At 46.3% G+C, this 15779-nt stretch overlaps 3 protein-coding genes across 3 annotated transcripts; 2 read left to right on the forward strand and 1 right to left on the reverse strand.

The window, feature by feature from the left end:
* Positions 1-9096: 9096 nt before the first annotated feature.
* CCR75_008597 (uncharacterized protein) lies at positions 9097-11460 on the reverse strand (the record flags this gene model as incomplete). The annotated part of the gene is made up of 1 exon (XM_067966648.1): positions 9097-11460. The coding sequence occupies one exon, from the start codon at positions 11458-11460 to the stop codon at positions 9097-9099; it is 2364 nt and encodes a 787-aa protein (XP_067817011.1).
* Positions 11461-11558: 98 nt separating this feature from the next.
* CCR75_008598 (uncharacterized protein) lies at positions 11559-12684 on the forward strand (the record flags this gene model as incomplete). The annotated part of the gene is made up of 2 exons (XM_067966649.1): positions 11559-11660; positions 11722-12684. 2 exons carry the CDS (start codon positions 11559-11561, stop codon positions 12682-12684), a joined length of 1065 nt encoding a protein of 354 aa, XP_067816540.1.
* An 860-nt stretch (positions 12685-13544) lies between these two features.
* Positions 13545-14687, forward strand: CCR75_008599 (uncharacterized protein; the record flags this gene model as incomplete). Its single annotated transcript, XM_067966650.1, has 1 exon — positions 13545-14687. One exon carries the CDS (start codon positions 13545-13547, stop codon positions 14685-14687), a length of 1143 nt encoding a protein of 380 aa, XP_067817010.1.
* Between the last annotated feature and the right edge of the window lie 1092 nt (positions 14688-15779).

Raw genomic sequence — 15779 nt, forward strand, 5'->3', positions numbered from 1 at the left:
ATGCAGATCTCTCAAGAACCGCTTAGGTTCTAGGGTTGGTAATTGAGTTATCTCCGAAGTTAACTTCGGAGGCGCATACAGATCAAGAGTAGAAGCGCCTACTCTTGAACCGTTATTAACCAAGACATTTAATGTCTCGGTTTCTTCCTGGAATTTATCCACAGGCTGCCGAGCGATTAATCCCTCGGCATCTTGAAGTCTAGTTACTTCAACTATTTAAGGAGATTTCTCCTCAAATACGTGGGGACCTCTTCCCTCAACGTCTTCCGAGTGTGATTGCGCTATCACAGTCGGGTCCACTACGGTCGACTCTCTACTCGACCTTGGATCATCGTGTTGTCCTTTCTGGGCAACCGGTATACTCCTTGAATGTCGCTCACTAAGCGTACATTCATGTCTCAATCCACTCGACCTTTTCGAGTGGTGGACCTTCGGCGTTGTCTGTGCGTTAACACAGCCGCCGGTAGCTGACTCCACATTGTGATTGGTAATCACACTGTACCTTAGCTTGCTTAAGCCATACCGGGAACTTCCAGGTGAGATTCAAGGCGCTTCCGCGAAGAAAAATAAATTTTGCCGCAGACCGCTGTGTCCTCATCAGGATGCCCAACTGACTCTCTTAGTAAGGTTGTTGCGGACTAACCTCGTTCGACGGGTTTGAGCAAATTTTGAGCTATAGCAAGAGATTCTAAGAGACGTTACACCTCGCGCCTCAAGACAACAAGAGCCGTTGCCGATGATTGGTTCCCTTCTGCGTTGCTCGTAGAGCGAGGAAATCGTCAATTTGCATGGACAAACTTAAAAAGCGGCGCCATTTCAATGGCTATTAAAATTAGTATTTCGAGAAGTCTTGCGCTCTGAGTACTCGTAAGAGTTTGAGGTACTTCTTCGGCAAAATGCCCTTACGCCGATGACGGGGTCTAATTGCGTCAAACGGCGCTTCCTACTGCTAGGGGATGGGCGGTTACTTGGCCGTGCGATTTCTAGGTCAGCAGGTGCACGTACAACGAAAGCACGAGTGTTCTGATAAGCAAGAGCCTCATAATGCGTACGATACGTTCACACTAATTGCCTTAGGTCATTAACCTGTGTATCGAAGTTTTTATTCCAGTCGAATGCCCACCACGTCGGCCTGGTTTGCATTGCCCACATTCTACTTAAGAATCAGGTTCGTGTAAATTATATTAATGAAATGACGAGAGTAGTTGAGCCATTGGATAAGGTTTCTACTCTCTTCTTGTGCCGTTTTATCGGAAAACAAGATGATAAGATGACTGGCATAGTCCTCATCACGGACACGGAGGCACCACGCGTAGTAGTTTAAGTATATGCGTCAGGGTATTAAGTTTGTGTCATGATCTGTTTGGGTTACCTTTTTTATGGTAGGCACCTAGCCACACAGATCATAATTAGGCATATGGCCAATGGACCAGGTTGCCAACATTTGACCTGCAGCTTGACGAAGACGCTCATACACACTGTGTGGTGGGAAGACATAACCTTAACGAGATCTTGCAGGGGCCATTGGCCAATCACGACGAGCTTGCTCATCTGCAAAGATTTTCTGCTGCTGAGACTTATCAAATGGGTTTGTGGCGAGTCGGACCCTAGGCCAGGTGTAAAGTGTAGCGCCGTTAACGATTAGCAACACCACGTTCTGGGAACGGATTTGGTGCTCTAGGTGAGATGTCTTTACGGTCAGGCGTGATAAAATTGAAATTCTCATCCATTTCGTCGAAATGGGTGTCGCTGTCGTATTCATCATGTTGGTTAGCAATCGTGCTAGGGTCAGAGAGGAAGTCTGTAGCCCTGAAGTCTGTAGCCCTGAAATAAAATGAATACGTCAATATTCTCTTTGCGTTATATGTCGTGTCTCGATTCCTCCTTTGTCCACCCGAGCTGATTACTACAGCCTAAGCTGTCCGAATCTTTTGAATATACAGACTTTAAGCCTTTTACCGCTACAACGCCGCCCTTACCATGCATCTTCAGACATGTTCGTAACTAGCGTAAACGACAATCCTACACAAGAATAATTTTATTTGTAACACTTATCTCGAAAGCACGCATTAAACACGCAATTTAGTGGGCTTGGTCGCTTCGAGTGCCTTGGTCATCAAAATAGCTAGCATTCACTCCGACTGCACATACTGTGCTAGCACGGTTCGAAGACGGGCAAAATTGCAAACAAATTTGACTCGAATTTAATTATGTTTCGCCCTGAGCGGCGATGCTTCGCTGGTAAGTTGCCGAGTAGCAGCCTGTTTTTCCACATGCATTAGCATGGACAATTTAAGTACCACGCCAATTTCGCACAGCATCGCGCGCACCCAAAATGCTCTCGAGCAGCCTCCGACGCCGCCACAAATTCGGCTTCTATTGTCAATACGTATACACTAGCCCGTTTTTTCAAACCCCAGCTAACTGCCATACCGTTAAGAAGTATTATTTATCATGTCAGAGACTTCTTGTCTTTTTTTTCGCGGCGAAATCGGCGTTACTGTAATTTTCGAGCGCAATCGACATATTGTTAATTTTTGCTTGGTCTCATGTTTGGTTTCAGCGATCTCGTGCCTTTTTAAGAAGCGCGCTAACCGCTTTGCATGCTTCCAATCCTATAGCAGCGGCTGATGGTCGGTCGAGTTGCCTTGTGAACTGCAAACACAATGTCGGGTCGTGTGCTTCGCGCAGCCCTAAGCAGCGGTTCAAACAGCGACTGAAAATCTTCAGCTGTTGGTAATCCAATCTTGCCCTTGATCTCAAGCAACGCGCTGTTACTTGGGTGCACCTCGTAGTAGTCAGCCTAATAGAAGCAAGCGTCGAGCTGGCATCCGAGCGCCCGTGTTCACGTAGCAAATCAATTACAGATCAATTATGGACTCCTCCTCGTCCAGCTCGTAGCCACCATCGCCATTTAGCACCACTCGCATTCCTAGAACCTTGCTCACTCGGCCAAGATTATAAATTGACAAGCTTGAAAGACTGCAAAGAATCGGTCAACTGCAGCCACACCGGTGATAGTCATCCACGCAGACACCTACCACAACAGCGCCCTCGTGATCATGCTTCCAGTCGAGACACATGTAAGCCACGCACTGTACAAATCCCGCATCGCTCAACTTGACATAAAAAAGCTGACTCCATAATCGACCAGCCTACTTGAGGCTGTACAAGCTCTTGCACAATTCTGACGATAGCTCCTTCTTGCTTGGGAGCCTAAATTCTCTTTTGTAATTTCGTCGACGTTTGTGCCCTGTAATACCCGTAAATATATTAAGGTGAGACTCCGTTTCCACTCTTACATAAACATTGTATACATAAACCCGTGCTTAGCGGGCGCTCCTCATGACGCTGCTAGAGCAAGTAGTACCTTTACCGTCGATATGTCCATTTCTGCTGCGAAGGTAAGCTGGTAATTAACAACAAAAGCTTGCTCGTTTCCGCGCACAACAAGTCGAACCTAAAGCCGCTCGAGATCGCATGCGTCTTAGTTGCAAACATTCATTCGTGGTGCAGTACAATACTAAGGAAACCTGAATTGACGAAACGCCAAATCTTGTTCTATTCCAGTGCCTTTATTTTCACGTATGGCTACCTCCCATCCTTCGCAATTGCTTCTGCGCATCGCTTCTCCATAATTCTTGCGATCGCGCACGTATAAGTCAGTCACGACGCTCTCTTCGTGTTCTTGCTCCTTTTTGTCACATGAAGACTGCATCCGTTTCGTTCCACCTCGAGTCCTAAGTGCAGCAAGTGCCCATGACTTCGACTACTACTTTTTGCCTTAACTTTTTGAAGCCAAACCAAAGCTTATTTTAACATGTTGACTCCGTTACATCTGCTTGATCCTTGAACTGAAGTGCCCTCGCAGCTGGCTGTCTTGAGCATCACTCAAAGTTTCGATGTCGTTCGCCAGCGTAACCACAACTCTGTTCTCCTGCTCCACCGTAGCCCTTGGTTTCGCCGCTACGTCCGAAGAAAACGCCGACTTGAGCTCTCTTTGCCAGCGAGTTCTTTCGCGGGTCGCGGTTAACAAAACACAAAAGTCCCAATGCTACAATGTCACGCAAATTAGAAGCACGTTTTGCGAGCACCTCCGTCGGCGATGCTCGCTTTTTGAGCTGCGAATGAGAACTTATGAAGTATGCATTACTCCACAACGACAACGACTGTCGACTTGCATATTTCACCGAGCGACCAAATCACCATTCAATGCATTCGCTTAACCGTTCCATTCGATGCTTAATCACTCGCTTTTTAAAATCGTCCTGATAAATCCTATGGACTTGCAAATAGGTCGAAATTTTCATACTTTGTTCCGCTATTCGGCCTTATCTCATGTACGCGACAAATACGCAGCAGTTATTTGACCTGTGATCCATTTAATAATCACGTACCGGTTTTCATGTTGGTCCCTTGGTGTCATCGGGCCCTTACAGGTCAAGCATATGACGCCGCCATTACCGTCCATCGGCGAGTTAGCACTGTGTCCTTGTGCGGCTACTTATTCTCAATGCTTCCCTTCAGCACGACACACACAAACTTGATCGGTGCGTAATTTTGATGTCAGATGCTGGAACTCTTGTCATCCGCTCAATTGCGTCGAAAGTCAAATGACCCAGACACTGATGGAAGTAGCACAGTGATCCACTTTGCATGTCCTTGGCTGATGCGTCCAATATCTCATGACTTAATGTCCCCACTAAAAAGTCACTAGGAGTACTTTGACTACACATCAGGTTCACTGCCTTCGAGATAAGATCATTAGTATCCATCGATAAATCAGAAACGACTTCACCATCGCTGCGTCTTGCGAGTCGTGTATGATTGCGGTTTGTGCCATCATACACGACTCGGTACCCCTTGCACTCGAGCTTGCTCAACGAATTATAAGTGTGCAATAGTTCTGGAGCAAAGTAGACATCACTTAATGTAACGTCTCGCTGCTACTCTTTAGCTAACGCAGTAAGTATCCATGTGGCATCTTCAACAACCCTTTATTAGTTAGATGCCCACTCATGTTCGCATAGTTTTGCTTTTAATAACAGAGGCGAATTGTTGACCAGGTGGCGACTGGATCCACTGTCCAGCATTCATTCGTAACCGCCACAATCAGTGATGTTTCCAATCGCCAGTGTCTGTGCCAATTAGCATGGCGCGAGTTCACCGCACTAGTGCCATCGCCAACTGCGAGCACAATATTTCCGCCGCCCTTGCTTCGAAGGCCTCCATTTGTGTTGTCAGTCTTCTTGTTTGACAATTAGCCTTGACAAGTCCTACTATTCGCCATAGCAGGACGTGTCTCCGTAAGCAACGTCATGTCTCCATATGAGTGACTTCTCTTTTCCAACAGCCCGCCCTGATCGAGATTCCATACCAATCGCATAAAATGCGCAAGTTCCTCAGTAAACACGAGGTAGTCGACGCGATGCGTTTGGTACTTCGCCATCATGAAAAGTTTAGGCGATGCGTAGCGTACTATATTCTCGAAAATCTGCTACTCGACCCCTTTAGCTGCATTACTGACCGCGGCGAGGCAGAGATGACGTCCCCGCCACGAGCGATTGATGTCTTTGCCGTAAATAATCATCGCTTGAACTGCAGTAATGTTGGTCTTGATACGCTGCATAACGTACTGCAAAGTCGGTAGCACAGCTCACCATGTGTCAAGTTGCTTGTTGAAGTAGAGCTCCAGTGCCGGTCTAAAGCAATCCCGTTAAATCTGGCTTCACATTTATAGTCCATGGAAGTCTGCACGACTCTTGAGCAATGTCCAACTGTCGCTAAAAAGTCTTTCCCCAGCACAAAAAAAATTACCTGAAATCAACGTTACCGTCAGCACTATCGAATTTGCGTATCGCAAGCTTGCCCTGCCTTGTATCGGGAGTCGTCCTTGGATCTTGCACGGGATTTGCGGCTGCGACAGCTGCTGGTACGATAGCAATGAGGCGGGCGAGTGAGTGGCGACTGTGCGGGCTGCTGCAGATCTTGATGATCCCTGGACCTAAACTTGTCAAGCCTTTCCATCACAGGGCACGGCGCTTGGTAGTTTCGCAAGTCTGAGCAGCCCAGAGCTTCTTGATGTAACTTGCCCGCACATGCAGTGCCAAGCATTAAGTTGAACATGTCGCTGTCAGCAAAGCCTCGCCTGCGCTCGTCTTTGGTAATCCTCGCCTGTGACAGTATCATCTTCTTCATGCGCTTGTCTATGCCGCTCAGCATCGTGAGAACATTTTTTAGCGCGTTAGCGTCCGCGCTCCTTTCGTGTGTGTGAGGAGGAATAGCCCCAGCAGCCATCGACGCAGCTTTTTCGTGACTGGTTCTCGGGAGCACCTGTGCCATGTTGATGTCGTCTTCTACTCTGAGCTTTGGCTTAAAATATGTTCGTTATTAATCGTGCTAGGGTCAAAGAGAGAGTCTATAGCACTGAAATAGAAGAATTTCGCCTATTTTCTCTTGTCTTGCCTCCATCGTCCATCCGAGCTGATTTCTAGAGCAAAAGCTGACCGAAGCTTTTAGCTCTACGTGCTCGAAGTCATTTAGCCGCTTTTTCACCTGACTTATTCACCTCTTCAAGCATGTTCGTAACTAACTTGGAGTGACTATCTTAAACTTTGAATTAATGCAATTCCTAATTCACTGTAACCAACCTTGGCAAAAAAATTCAAGTCCTCTTATAATAGTCCACGGACGGTATTACAGTGGAAATGCAGGCTCAATAGGTCGAACTGGGCATTCCCACACAGACCCAGATACTCTATGCCCCAAAAAAGACTCTGAACCCTAGTATACAACGAGGTTACCGACAAGCAATTTACTTTTTGGTCCATGCGGTAATATGGTATAGCATGCATTGTCGAAGAAGTAAAATGTATTTTTGCAAAATTCAGCATGCTAATCTAAAACCCAAACCATCAGATAAGCAATTCAGAGGTCTGCTGTATCTCAAGCCTATACGTCTTCCTCAGACAAATAAATAGGTCAACCACTAGATGAAGGTGGCCAGCACGGTTGCATTTACAGAAGAAACTCTCTGTGTCGATGGGTCGGGACCGAGAGGAAGTATTAAATGAGAAGGGGTTAAGCGTTTTTGTCCGAAACAATTAATTAACGCATGAATGAACCGGTAGAACTGCCGCATCGAGGGAGAAAGGGGGTGGATAAAGTAAATTGAATAGGGAATTAAGACTGTAATACCTGAATAATACATTCTGCATTTTTCGTGTCTGCTGACCAGCCTAAATCAGGTAAAAGACATCCTTTATAATAATTATTAAACTTGTCTTGCCGTGGTGGAGGTATTGCGAAAGGATTCTCGCGCAAATGCTCAATGATCTTATCCGTCACGCAATTCGTAAGCATCGCCGTTAAAATCCTTCAAAATCCCAATCCAACTTTGTAAGAGACGCGACACTTTAAAGGTTACGCAAGCAACAACTTCAAACACGTTAATTATGATTCAAAGCTTTTAAATACCGAGTCAGATAATAATCAGCATGACATTAAATCCCATCGCGAAGTAATACCCTCGCCTTGATATGCACTGTTTGCTTGGTCCAAGCAACGAAAGCGCAGTATGTCTGGCAAGACCTGAGAACAACCCAGCATCATAAGCCCTCCGCTCCTTACTGAGGCTTTCATGTGCAGGTGACCTGATCAAAATGAGGCTACAACAAATCAGAGCTTTACACTGAAGAGAACTAACCACTTTTTCCGAGTGGATGGCTTACAAGGTTCAACCAGCGCCACAACATCCAATCGCGTAAACGACACGGCGAAAGCGGTTCAGCGTATATGAAGGTAATTGTCAAAGACATCTACAAGACAGTCTTTCTGGCGCTTGCATGCTATCAGCTTTTTGACAATAAAGCAACTTGAGGGCCATGAAAAGTTTGTGTGCATAAAGTGTAGCGGAGCTACCTCGCCTATAAAGTCAGAGGAAGACTTTCAGACTCAGAGAGTCACTTAGTTCTATTGAACTAAACTAATGGGTTTTAACAACTCAGGGAGTCGTACAAGCTAATAAAGCTTAACGAATCCTTGTTCAAGGGATTCAGGGGTTCGTAGAGCCATGTGCCCAAGAGGGTATACCTTATAAGGCTTCTATCTCTTACAGATCAATGCGCAAGCCTTAGAAAGGCACTTAACGCTTTAAGATCAAAAGGGGAACTGCACTTTATTTCATTTTTTAAATCTAAAAACTTTACCCTAGCTAATTCGAAATATATTTTGGCCGCCAGATTTATATCTGGCGACCACATTTGTTACCCATACTAAAATGATTTAAGTAACTAATTATTTTAAAAATCAGATAGGTATTTTACTCATAAAGTAAATGTACCACACCAACGGTTCTCCAACCGATGTGTGCCCCATTACATATAGTTATCGAGCGGTTTCGCCAGCCATGTGAGGAGAATAATGACGATGATGACAGCAAGCCACTGCCAAATTTCCACGCACAAATGTGCAATTATGGTTCCAAAATAGTCAGCTGTTCATGTTACAGCAAGTAAACATGGACCCTGTTTTTATGGAGCAGTTGTGTAAGATGCAGGAGCAAGTAAGGGAGTCATCGGAACTAAGAAGAATTAGCACTTAGTCAGCAGCTACTTTGCAGACTTACTTCTACAGAACTAAAGACACGACTCAGAGAGTCGTACTAGTGTTGATCCGCGTCTAAACAGTTAACCGCACGGTTGCACTTTTAACACTGCGTCACTAAGCCATCCCTTCTAATGAGACAAATACCCATCACACTTAATTTGAACAGAAAGCATTTGACGTGGTCCTCAAAGCTGTAACCTCCATAAATAAATTAAAAAGGAGTTTGTGTGGTCACGGCCTAATATCAGAGGAGCTGCTTGATAGAGGCCAATTTTGATCAAATAAAACTTTTTTGATAATCCAAGAAGGGATTAAATCAAGTTATTAAAATAGAATGGCTATCAAAAAAGGGAGGGGTATCAAAACAGAAAAAAATCTACTGTGGTACAAACACAAAATTATTTAAAGAATTAATCGTGTGGACGTTATCTGCACATCATCATGCCATTTCTCAATAAGTAGGACGAGCACAAATAAATTTAAAAAATCTCATTCTTCAGTTGTTGGTATCGTTATTTTTGACGTTGTGGGTGTCGTTGTGACTGATAAGACTGTCGATCCCAAAGCTGTCGGTTTAGATCCTGTCATCACATCAGAATGACTAATTAAAGGCCCATTCCCCTTTTGAGTATTATCAAGCAACATTGGTTTCGAGTTCGCGCCAATATGTCCGTACACTCCAAATCTTTCCGCCGTCATTGCATTAACAGCGGCTGTAGCTCTCTGCAGTTGGGTCATTTTCTTGCGCTCGATCTTTCTTCGTGCCGCGGCCTCTTGAAACTCCTTCACCTTTTCATTATACTTGGACAACACCTGAGCGTACGAAGTCAATCCGAGATTGTCCATACTTTCGACAATATGAGTTCCTGAAATCGACAAGCCAATTCCTTTCTTCGTTTTTCGGTTTTGTAAGACCGAAACATCGCGGGCTTCACTTGTAAAATAAAGTAAAAACTCGGTCACGCACTCTTGCATGAACGTCACGGCGTCGTCGCTAATAGTAATCGAGTCCTGGAACGAGTCGTGATCCTCTTGAGCATTGCAACCTTGAGCAGATTGTATGTTTTGTGAAGCACCACGTGGATCGGAGGCCCTTGGCAAGGCATTGTACATGATTTTCGACACAATTCTGGATGGGAGGTACATCTTGTCGTCTGGCTCCGAGGTTGCTCGGGGACTCAGATCCAAATCATAAAGGTGCTGGGCAACTTGAGGAGAGATGGGAGGGATCGTAGTCGTAGATGGTGGTCGATACATGCTCGTCACTGAGGTCGTTACCGTCTGAATTGAAGAAATCGGCGACTTTTGGAAGGAATCCGACCCTTGAAACTGCAATGGACGCTTGTAACAAGTTCCTGCCATTGCTGCAGTGGCCGCACTGTCCACCACATTCGAAGCTTCTAGCTTGGCTGCGTCTCGTTTGGCCTTGGCTTTTTGATTCATCTCAATCTGTCGGGATTGTAGCTGTGCTTTCACTTCGGCATACTCTCGCTCAACTGTAGCCTTGTTCGTTGAAAGCGGTATTGTCTCCAATGCTGCTGACTTGATCGTTGTTGCAAAGACTCCTTTAAGCTCATTGTGTCTAGCCACCGCAAAGGTTCCAACAGCACTATTAACAGTCGCCTCTTTCTTTACTGTCTTCTCTCGTGCATCTTTCTTCTGTTCTCGAAGAAGAGACACTGCCAGCAGACTTTCGATTTTCTGCGTGATCCATTCCGACTTGACTTGAAGATCCAAAGGCCAGCGGTTTTGCTGCATCAGCATTGGTCGACGATAGGCGATCGAATCTCGATAATCGCGTTCAGCAATCTGAAGCAGAATCACTTTGGGACATCGATGAAGCCATGACGCCATTTTGTCCAATGCTTGTCGCATTTCGCAGTCAGTTCGTGCACTCGCTACTCGTATACACACTTTGGCCAGCAACTCGAGTTCCATGTCAACTGCACTCTTTAATTTTCTCTTTTTCATGGAATAATATGTCGTTGTTGCTGTCGTTGTTGACTTCTTGCCAGTTATCCGAGGCATTAATGGTGGCACGGTGTTTCCACCTTTTTGCAGCTGCATTTTAAAGTGAAGTTGGGCCTTCTGCTGATCTTGTTGCTTCTGGAGCATGCTACGGAATAATTGCTGCTGGCGAAGTACTTGTTGCTGCTGCGTTAGCAATTTGTCAGCAATCAATGTGGCGGTGGCGGTGTTTCCGGAGTGTCCATCCTGCTGCTGCGTTTGGAGTTTCAAGAGCATTGGTTTTTCTTGTTCGAGCAGGAATTTATTTCGTAACCACTCCTCATTAGATTGTGGTTGTACGGACTGAGCTTGACGCGGTGCGTTTTGTTGCAGCTTTGTTAATTGCTCGGATTGATGTTTCGGCAAGTCGTTGGTTGTTTTTACCAGTCCCACCACACTTGGGGTGATTATTGTAGGACTACTGCTTATTGTACTAGATGGCTTCATTGCAAATCGCGATGGCGCCTCGAGCTCCTGGGTCATTGCTTGAAACTGCTGCACCGGTTGCTGGGCAAGCGCAAGCTGTTGCATCTTGCGCACCTCCTCCTGCTCCTGGGTCGTGCAATCAATCATGACAGCTTGTGTACTCAATAGTTTAGCAATCTTGGCAGCACGAACGTTCACGGTGGCCTCTAAAGAGTCTGTAGGTGGTTCCGCTTTCGCGGAAGGAGATTCTGCGGCGACATTCTGCGGCTTCTGCTCGGTATCAGAAGACAAAGCCGAATAGCTAGGACACGCGTGAGTCTTCGCTTCATTCCGGTCCTGATTAGACGGGGAGGAAGTCGACAGTAAGACTGGAGGCGCCGCGGACGTGGACGCCGCCCCTGTCGCCGCCGGTTGGGCCATTTATGAACGGAGGAATTAAAAGGGTTACTTATTGGGAATTAGTAAATACTGTGGCGAGTAGTGTACCCCTAACAAACGATTTCCGTGTACCCTCAGTCATGGCAGGCGTGGTGCTCGCGACTGCAGGCTATGACCACACCATACGCTTCTGGGAGGCCGCGTCGGGTACGTGTAACCGCACGGTCAAGTATCCTGACTCGGTACGCTGCTAACCTATGCATTTGTATTAAAACTAACTCTTTTGGCTATCATTTGCTACAGCAAGTAAATTGTCTCCAAATTACACCAGACAAGAAGTACATAGCGGCAGCGGGCAATCCGCATATCCGTCTCTTTGAAATCAACAGCAATAATCCCAATCATGTCACGAGTTACGATGGCCACGCTAGTAATGTCACATCCCTGGGCTTTCAGTGCCACGGTAAATGGATGTACTCGTGCTCGGACGACGGATGCGTCAAGATATGGGACTTGCGTGCACCCGGCTGTCAGCGCAGCTACAACGCTGGAGTGCCACTCAATTCGGTAGTGCTGCACCCGAACCAGGCCGAGCTATTCGTGGGCGACCAAAACGGAGTCGTGCGCGTGTACGATCTCACAGCCAACGCATTGACGACAAAGCTCGAGCCCCCAACAGGTGAGACAGAAGAAAGTAGTATTCGATCCGTGGACATTGTTCGAGATGGCAGTGCGCTCGTTGCAGCGACAAACCACGGCAAATGCTTCTTTTACTGCCCTAGAGCCGAGGGTCACTATGAACTACACGGATCTATTCAGGCCCATAGTGGATACATTCTAAAGACTCAAATCAGTTCCAATGGCAAATTCTTGGCTACATGTTCATCGGACAAAACTGCGAAAGTATGGAATTTACCAATGGTCATGGCGGCTTCTGCGAGCGGTAACGTCATCGAACCGGAAGCTACTGGCAATGGGTCCATAAGTTCACAACGACAGCTGAGCTCGTCGAGTATGAGTGCCTCAATGGGCCCGATCGCGCCCCCTGTGCCGAGTAGCGCAGGATTGATCCATACGTTGCAGGGCCACCAACGGTGGGTCTGGGATTGTGCGTTTTCGGCCGTGTCGTCGTATTTAGTTACGTGTTCGTCCGACCAAAGTGCTCGACTATGGGATTTGAGTCAGGGCGAGGCCATTCGGCAGTACAGCGGCCACCACAAGGCCGTCATTTGTGTCGCTCTAAATGATGCCACTGCAGATTACTAAAATTTAAAGGGAAGAAATTTTACTTATAATTTACATGATGAGGTTTAGAGCTTATGCTAGTCCAATACCATTCTGTATTCTTCTTAGCATGGACACACATGCATAAGACTACGTGAAAGCCTCCTTCGTCATAACGGTATAAAACTCTTCACCCTCAATCTCTCCATCTTGATCCGTATCAGCTATTTTCAATCATTTCGAGTAGCTCAGTGTCTGTCATGGTTTTGTTTTATTCCTTGGCCGCACGCATGAGATTACGAAGTGAGATTTTACCCGTCTGGTCATTGTCAAAGAGATTGAAAACCTTTTGAATGTCTTCTCTTGAGTCTTTGTCACTCTAAGCAGCACTACGGAATCAGTCACTATGCACACAACGCAATCGAGCATACCCGGCGACCATTTTGAGAGTCATCAGGTTAAGAAACTCATTAAAGTCGATCAAACCACTTATATCTCGATCAATATCGCCAACGATTTGATAAATGGTCGGATTCCTGGCTTCGAAGTTAACTGACTGTACGCCACCCTAAGCTTTTTGGGATCGATCGTGCCACAACCATCGGTATCAAAAAGATTAAACGTCTTACGAATTTCCTCGAGTTCCTCTTCGCTCAGTCCTGGACGCTCGTACGTCTTAACATTGCGCTTCTGCGACAGGCGGTGAGCCATCTTAGGGCTTTTCGTGTTGTATCTGTAATCTGTTTCGATGATCGATCTGATTGGCAAAAAAAAAGAATTTATTTTGTGATTGAACGATCTTAAATGATATGTTTTTGATAGAAAAACCTTCTTATAAACCAATCAGAACAAAGTTTGAACCTCTTAAGCCACCGCACTTTCCGTCCTGCTTCTTCGGACTTATGCTCATGGAAGCTCCGACGTCGACCCGGCGCGTGGCGTCCGCGCCTCGCGCTGGCTCACTCTCGAGTGCTCGTATGCTTGAAGCGCAGCGTGAATTCCAAGGCGTGGTCAAGCAAGAGCTACAGCTGCTTCTCACAAGTGGAATCAGACGCGAGGAAGCTGTGAAGCTGCTCTTGCGACGCATCGTAGCAAGCCTGGAGCCGCCCGATGCCATCGCCGTGCGGGATGTTGTGCGTCAGTTTCAAATGAATCACGAAGATGCTGTGCGTGCTCTTATTGTAAAGCAAGAGCTCGGGCGACTTAAGCGCCAAGGTCTCGACTCGTATGCAGCGATTGAGGAGCTTACGCGAAAGATGAAGCAACGAGACATTGAGCAGGCTGGGGGCAGCGAAAATTCGGAGGCTGCAGTTGAAGACATCTCGAGTAAAGCAAAGACATCTCAGTTAATGAATCGAACTGAAAGCGACGCTATGCCTGCGGCCGAGAGGGCGTCGCCGATTGCGGATAAGGATGGCAACGAGACGTCCTTGTCGCTCATTCAACGGATTGGTCAGGTGTCCATATCCTTTCGTAATACATTAAACAAGGAGCATGGACTTAAACCTGCCGAACAAGAGACGAATGAAGCCACGGAGTGTACGGAAATTGAGAGCTTGGAAAACGAGAGCGTGGAAGAGAACCATAATACATCATATCAGTCCCCGCTACGAGTTCGAAGTCCAAATAGCAACAATCTTGCTGACGAGACACCACATTCACGTAAACGACGTGCCACTTTTGGCAATCAATGTGACGCAATTATCAATAATAGCCCGACACGTAGTGTCCAGCCATTGTTTCCAAGTTATAAAAAGCAAAAACAGTGTTCAGAAGAGGGCGAGGGATTTGTTCAGGTTGTGGCTCGCGAGTCTAAGCTAACGTCGTTGAATAAAAGCTCCGCGTCGACAGTCTCGTCGGGACCACTGCTGATTAGTGGAGGAGTTCCTCATGGCAATCTCAATTCGAAAAATTTACACAAGCGACAACGAGATATGCAAAACGACGAATCGCCTATTGCCGAAGAGTTTCGTGTGTCCCATATAAATCATCGACATCGTGGCCACATTTTTAGCAAGCGCCAGAAAAGTGGCAGCACGCATTGACTCTTCGAGACGGAGTCACGTGGAGCTTTTCGTTGAACGACGAGCAACGTAATAATTTCAACCTCTTGTAAGACCATTTTGAACGTGTATAAATGCTAGAAAAGACGATAGTAATGACGAAAAGTGTAGGAAATGGACAAGAGTAGACATTTTGGTGTCCATTGACTAGAACTTAAGACTTTTGGTGTATTAATTTCGAAAATGGCGGGTCTGGCTTGGTCGTAGATCAATCCCGCGTTCGTGCAGCTCGTGCATCAAGTGAATGAACTCAGATACTGAAACCTTTACTGCTCGATTAGACGTGAGGTTTGTCGCAAGTAATGCTGCTTCAACACGCTTTGTTACATCTTGATACTCGTCTTCCGTGTCCATTTGTGCGTCTTCGTTGAGCAAGTACTGCGATCTTGCTGTCTTCGCGAGCAATAATGCTCGTAATGTCTTATTCTTACGCTCAAAACATAGTCTTAATAATGCGTCAAATTTTGGAAAAAAATAAGCCTCATTGGATGGCAATGTGGGCGTCGTAGCAGCGCGAGGGACCAATTTAATCACCCTCGACTCCACCTTTGGAGGAGGGACAAAATGCTTTCTTGGTACCTTCACAATCGACGTGACATCCGCAACAAGAGCTGTATTTGCACTTAGCCGACTATAGATCTTATCACCTGGCTGAGCCAACAGTCGCAAAGCAAATTCTTCTTGTACAAGCAGCACTGCACATTTAAATGTCGTGGAGAAGCGATGCATGTAATTTGAAAGTCTTGACACTACTATAGACGACAAGTGGTACGGAATATTGGCTACGCAAGCGCTAAAGAGGCGCTTTTCGCTTTGAGTAGAGTCTGTTTGCTCTCCAAAGCGAAAATCCTCGAAGTCGGAATGCTCCAATATGAGACGACCTGCATTGATCTCGGCCGGAAATCGGAGCTTCAGTTGCTCCACCATACGTAGATCGAATTCAATTGCATGGACTATCAGTACGGGATTCAGTTGCAACAACTTGGACGTCAAATTTCCGGTACCAGGACCAATTTCAAGCACTCGCACTATGTCGCAACAAGTGCTCGAAAGCTTCGAAGCCGCCACAATCTG

Source organism: Bremia lactucae, linkage group LG14 (genome assembly GCF_004359215.1).
Source record: "Bremia lactucae strain SF5 linkage group LG14, whole genome shotgun sequence".
NCBI classification, from domain to species: Eukaryota; Oomycota; class Peronosporomycetes; order Peronosporales; family Peronosporaceae; genus Bremia; species Bremia lactucae.